At 48.1% G+C, this 5,628-nt stretch overlaps 1 protein-coding gene across 1 annotated transcript in view; it reads right to left on the bottom strand.

The window, feature by feature from the left end:
* Nucleotides 1–3,719, bottom strand: part of LOC113215365 (uncharacterized) — an 8,421-nt gene extending 4,702 nt beyond the window's left edge. The window contains exons 1-3 of the mRNA XM_052274232.1: nt 3,689–3,719; nt 2,058–2,323; nt 1,515–1,794 (exon numbers count right to left, since the gene is read on the bottom strand). Of these exons, the coding sequence (XP_052130192.1) occupies nt 1,515–1,794; nt 2,058–2,323; nt 3,689–3,719 (577 nt within the window). The remainder of the gene's footprint in view (nt 1–1,514; nt 1,795–2,057; nt 2,324–3,688) is intronic.
* Nucleotides 3,720–5,628: the final 1,909 nt, after the last annotated feature.

Genomic DNA, 5,628 nt, shown 5'->3' with positions numbered 1-5,628 from the left:
CTGGTCTGGACTGGGCCAGTGCCTGTCCACTTCCGACTTTCAGGGTTGTATCTCTGTCTCTCTCTCTCCCCGTAAGACGCCCTCTGGTGCGAGAGAGACGCAGGAAACCCTGGAAGTCGGGATTGGAGCGAGGCACAGTGGGCGGAAAAGCCCCAAACACGGGATTAAATGGTTGTCGGTGTCGGATGTTCATGAAAATTTGGATTTTGGCTAAACTTGTAGTGCTCTTTTGAACTCTTAGTGAAATGGACATGTGGGGGCACTAGGTCTTGATGATTAGGGACTGATTACCTATCCGGGGAGCACAGTGTTTCCTCTCATAGTTTACTATTCCGACTAAACTTTTCTGATAGAGTCCTCTTGGCTAGGAGAGAAACCTCTGCAAGTTTGGTTGGCCTAGGTGCTACCGTTCGCTAGATATAGCCAGTAAAGCGTTTTCTGTCTTTTCAGTGAAATTGCATCTTATTCAGCATTGAAGGGTGTGAAGGGAGGCACCCAGGGACTTTCGATTCATACCACATGTTCAGAAACAAAAAAAGAATAAGTTGGGCAAAAAATTATTTTTTCCAAAACTTTAGGTTCATTTTTGGACTTTGAAACTGAACTGTTAAGTCAAATATATGAAAAATCGGTCCAAACATTTTTTCATGATTTTTTTTTGGAAGTACTCCTAGCTGATCTAGATATGAATGCAAAATAGTATCTTGGTAGGGCGAATGGTTTGGAAGCTAGAAATAAAAGAATATCTTTCTATTTTATGAAATTACTCGATTTCACGCTATTCTGTCTAGAAATGCCTCAGAATTGGTAAAGTAGTGGAGCTAGGGGCTTCCGATCCGTACCAAAGATTCGACACCTGTGCGCCGTCTGAGTCGGACCGGCTGCGCTGCAGCCCCAGGCTTCAGTTGTGTGCGCAGCGCGCGACGGGACCAAGCGGACAGTCGTACAAGCGTTCAGTTGAATAGTCACCATTCGTAGGATCGGACGTTTTCGGAAGAGATCTCAGTTTCCATCGTTCTTTTATAGATAAGACTACTTACTAAACGTATGCACAGAATCCGATATGGTCCGATTCGTAACTTATCTCAAATTGAATAAGGGTAACTTACGTTATTTGTGATTTCTAAGTTCTATCGACATTTTCTCTTTCGTGCACTTCCCCTTTGGCTTTCGCGGGCTGGAAATGAAACTTCATAGTCCGGACAAGCTATATGGGTCAATATACATCGACAAATAAGTGTCAGTGCGTGAGTTTCTGACTGCGCAAATAGCCTTAAAATCCCTCAACTTTTACGGCACATCTAAACTTCAACTTCGTGATTTTTTTGAGCAGCCACCAGGGTTCGGATCGGATTTTTGGCTTCAGAACCTTGTGGTTTGGTCCTTTAACAAAAAATCTCCATCACCAAACAGTGCAAAATCAAAACTTTAAAATTTCGAATTAATCCCGTGTTTGGGGCGTTTCCGCCCACTGTGCGAGGCCCTGCCGCCCACGTCGTCGTCGGCATACTCACGATTCCTGTACTGCAGCAGCGCCATCCAAGGGAACTCTCCGAGGTCCGTCTCGTTGCCGCCGAAGATGCGCTCGCTGGTCTGGATGCCGCACTCGCCCACTGGCAGCAGGTGCATGTTGCGGTGGCCGGCGCTGGCGTCGCCCTCGGCCGGCCGGGGCGGCGGCCGTCGCGTGGGCTGCGGGGTGGGTCGCGGCTGCGGCTGCGGCTGCGGCCGGGGCGGGTGCGGCCGGGGCGGGTGCGGCCGGTTGGGCACGCGGTCAGCCGTCCTGGGGCAACACACCTGCAGAGGGGCAGAGAGGATTCCGTCTCAAAGGCGCGGAAATACAAACTTCAATTTCTCCCTAAATAATAACTTAATTTTCTACATCACTCGTAAATTATTCAGGGAGAAATTGAAATTTCTCAAGTACATTTTTTTACATTACTACTAATACTTTCATAAAAAGCTTCAAGTTCTTAAATTTCTGTTAAATGATTTCAATCACTCGGTAAAAATTGCGCCCGTGCACGCGTGGGTGGACGCGGGGGTGGTGGGGTCCTTACCAGCGGGGTGCTGATCTGGAAGCCGCAGTGGCTCCTCTGGAGGAACTCCACGTTCTCCTTGGACACGGGCTTGTTCCTGAGCAACGCCACCAGTGGCGGGCACTGCGTCACGGGGATGCACGCGCCCGTCCCGTCCTCTCGTCCGGGGTCTGGCACCCCTCGCCGCTGGTGGTGCTCCCAGCTGTTGAGCTGGCGGGGGCGGGCCCGAAGTTGTTCCACGCGCGGGCCCGCTCGCCCAAGGAGGGCGCGCCCGCGGCGGGGGCGGGAGGGTCATCGGCGGGGATTGTCAGACCGTCGCTATCGGCTGCAAAGGAGGAAACATAAATTTTGTTGGTGATATGGCGAAGGTGGCAAATCTTTCGCGCGCGATGCCATTTCACTTGGCACATGGCAAGATATGACCAAAATAAAGGATTTGACCCGAAGAGGCATCAAAAACTTCCCTTTGGAATAAAGTGATAAGCCTTTAAATCTACCGTTGCACCTTACGGAAGGTCCGGGTAGGCAAGCGGGCACACACCAGTCTCTTTTCCGCGCTCTCGCCGCCCCTAAACGCCCATATCTCAGCCAAAAATTAATATTTTCGGAAACTTTCTTTGTTTGTAAAGAGGAGGCAGTATAAATATTTTTACATGAGCGTGTTCACCTGACTTTAGGGCTTCAGGTCACACATTTCTCACGATTCCAGACGGCTGTTCAAGTCCCTGGAACGGTGAGGTGTTATTTCGACCGAAAATTGGACCTTTGCACGACCGCCTGGCTAAAGTAAAGGACGCACACACTCCTTCGCGATTTCATAATGTTCCTTGAAGCCCCCTCTTCACAAACAAGCAAAAAGTTTCCCAAACTATTAATTTTTGGCTGAGATATGGACGTTTAAGGGCGGCGAGAGTGCGGAAAAAGGGGGCTGGTGTGCGCCCGGTTGCCAACCCGGACCTCCCGTAAGGTGCACTGGTACTACATTAAAAGGCTTATCACTTTGCTCCTAAGGGAAATTTTATGCCTCTTTAGGTCAAATCCCTTATTTTGGTCATATCTTGCCGTGTACCAAGTGGCATGGCGTGCGAAAGATTTGCCACAACCAATAGTGTAGCGCACGAGGGGTCCACCACTAAAAGACTCGTTGTACACGAGGAACAATACCCGCAAGATACTCGCTGTTACTCGCGATTACTCGCGAAAAACTCCCGGCTACTCGCTGAAAACTCGCGAAAACTAGTGGAAAAAATCGAGAAATACTCCTGAGTACTCGCGCATACTCTCGGATACTTGCCAATACTCGCGTATACTCGCCAATACTCGTGGATACTCGCGAAACTCCTTGCACACCGGCTTGGGAAGTGGTAGACCCGTCAGTAGCGCGTCTACTATTGCATTATTTCCTACGACGTCCCCTCCACGCCTCCCCCAACGGCGTCATTGTTGTGGTGGAAGTCTTTTATAAATGTCTTCAAAAGAGCATTGAAAGTAGAAACACTTGCTGAGCTAAGACCTGCAAGCTATTACAGTTTTTACTGGGCGCACTGCAAGTGCAGCTGATTTTGGCCGATTTGGGGAATTCGTCCCCCCTCCTTTTCCCTATCCCTGTGCAACCCAGCCACGGGCCGGGGGCTGAGTTGTGTCCTTCTTACCCCAGTACTCCTTTTTAAAACCTTTGGTCATGGTACAGACTGACTGGGTCGTCAGTAACACCGAAGAAAGCTCAAAAATCATTGTAGAAACATTAACTTTCAGCGACAAAAGCATGAAAATTGAGGTCTAGGTCACATTTAGAAGGTGTCCGGTGGCTCGGCTGAGCTGCAAAGGATGTCTTTACTGCCAGAGGTGACCACTCGACCATGCAAGAGCCACCCCGACGGTTCAAGATGTAATTAGCGGCCTAGAAGTCTGAAAAAGGACAAAAACATCACTTTTTCGCCTAAAACGTCCGGTAGGGAATCGATGAGCTGTCCAATCGTAAAAACGAGGTCATTTCTGGAATCAGCACTAAAAAGCGAAACTTTTTGGTGCTATCCAAAAGTCGAAATCGAAAGTCGTGCCAGATCGACGCCCCCTAATAGGTAGTGCGTTATCAGTGCCCTCACCTACAAGTGGGCCGCACGATCACAGTGTGCATTACACTATCCGCGCGCCAAGACACCTTCGGACATGTGAAGAGGCGCAGGTGCACTCACAAGAGCAAGCAAAACAACAAGTGTAGGGTCAAGGGGGGTAATAAATGCACACTCCCAAAGTGGGTAATAAATGCACACTCAATTTTCAAACCTTTCGAATTCCTTTAACAGGACAGTACCTATATCAATTGAAAGCTCGTGATTTCAACTTTTCAGTGATCTAATTCGTTTTTAACAGAACTATCTCCTCCATTCTTAAAATAAATCTAAAACAAGGCCTCAAGATCGCGCCCCTAAAACTTTCCCGCCCTGACGTGAAAAGTTGTTTCAAAAACTCATTCAAAACGGACTTACATTACAACCCAAGTGCTGAATAACAGTTTGAAGTGCCCTGAATCTGATGGTGTGCCCAGATTTCCGAAATTTTGAACCGTCTTTCCACAATTAACGTTTGAATAGAACGTCTAATAAATGCACACCCGTGCGGCTAAGAAATGCACACTCTGCGGGTAATAAATGCACGTGTTTTGTCGGGCAATGCTCGTGGAAAACTCACTAAATTTCATGTAATTTCTTTAATTTAGCACATTTATCACAAGTATCAGGTGATACGATACATATATTTCATGTAAACAGTTTATGAACATATGTTATGCAAGGCGAGACGGTTAGGGACAGAGTTACAGGCTCATTAGCACCCAAAGTTGACAGAACTGGCAAAACCGTCCCCGACCTGTCTTTGAGGGCCAGTAACTTTGTCATTTCGATTCGGATCGTCTTATGACATAAAACAATTTCGTTTTATTTCATCAAAATAAGTCGAATCATGTTATAAAGTCTTCATTATTACTTCATTTTAGCTGGTTTTAGGCATGTGCATTTTTTACCCTCAGGTGTGCATTTTTTAGCCACGGGGAGGGGAAGAAATGCACACTGATTTCTCCGTATTACAAGGAAACGATTGACTTTTTGGACTATTTATCACATGGAAAGTGTGCTGTGATTATTTTTTCATCTTCTTGAGTGTCCGAAACCTTTAGCAGCAGTTTACTTTAGCTGCAAATGAGAAAGATTTGATTTTGTGCATTTATTACCCCCCCTGACCCTATCATCACTTATTTCGACAAAAAGAAAAGCCCGGTGGTCCGGTGGTGGTGCTTGAACCCGAGACACCGTATACAGTAAGGCCGCTGCCCGGGGGATCGATTCTCTACGCCGCACGCCTCGCGCTCCAATACGCTGGAAGCACACACGCCCGCTTTTTATTCCGACCCCTTACGCCCCCCCCCCCCTCGGTCCGTCCGGCATTCTCCTCGTAGCGGAGATTTAATTAAAAAATCCGAGCAACTCCCGAACGGCTTATCCGGCTCAGTCCAAACAAAAACGTAGTGCGGGGCTACTGCCTACTCGCCATGTCCCTACACAAACACGCTCCGGGAAGCGCCCGGCTCCAGCCC

This window comes from Frankliniella occidentalis, unplaced genomic scaffold (genome assembly GCF_000697945.3).
Source record: "Frankliniella occidentalis isolate FOCC.00 unplaced genomic scaffold, Focc_3.1 Scaffold358, whole genome shotgun sequence".
Lineage (NCBI taxonomy): Eukaryota > Metazoa > Arthropoda > Insecta > Thysanoptera > Thripidae > Frankliniella > Frankliniella occidentalis.
The sequence above is the reverse complement of the archived record's forward strand: the minus strand, read 5'-3'. Positions and strand labels throughout refer to the sequence as shown.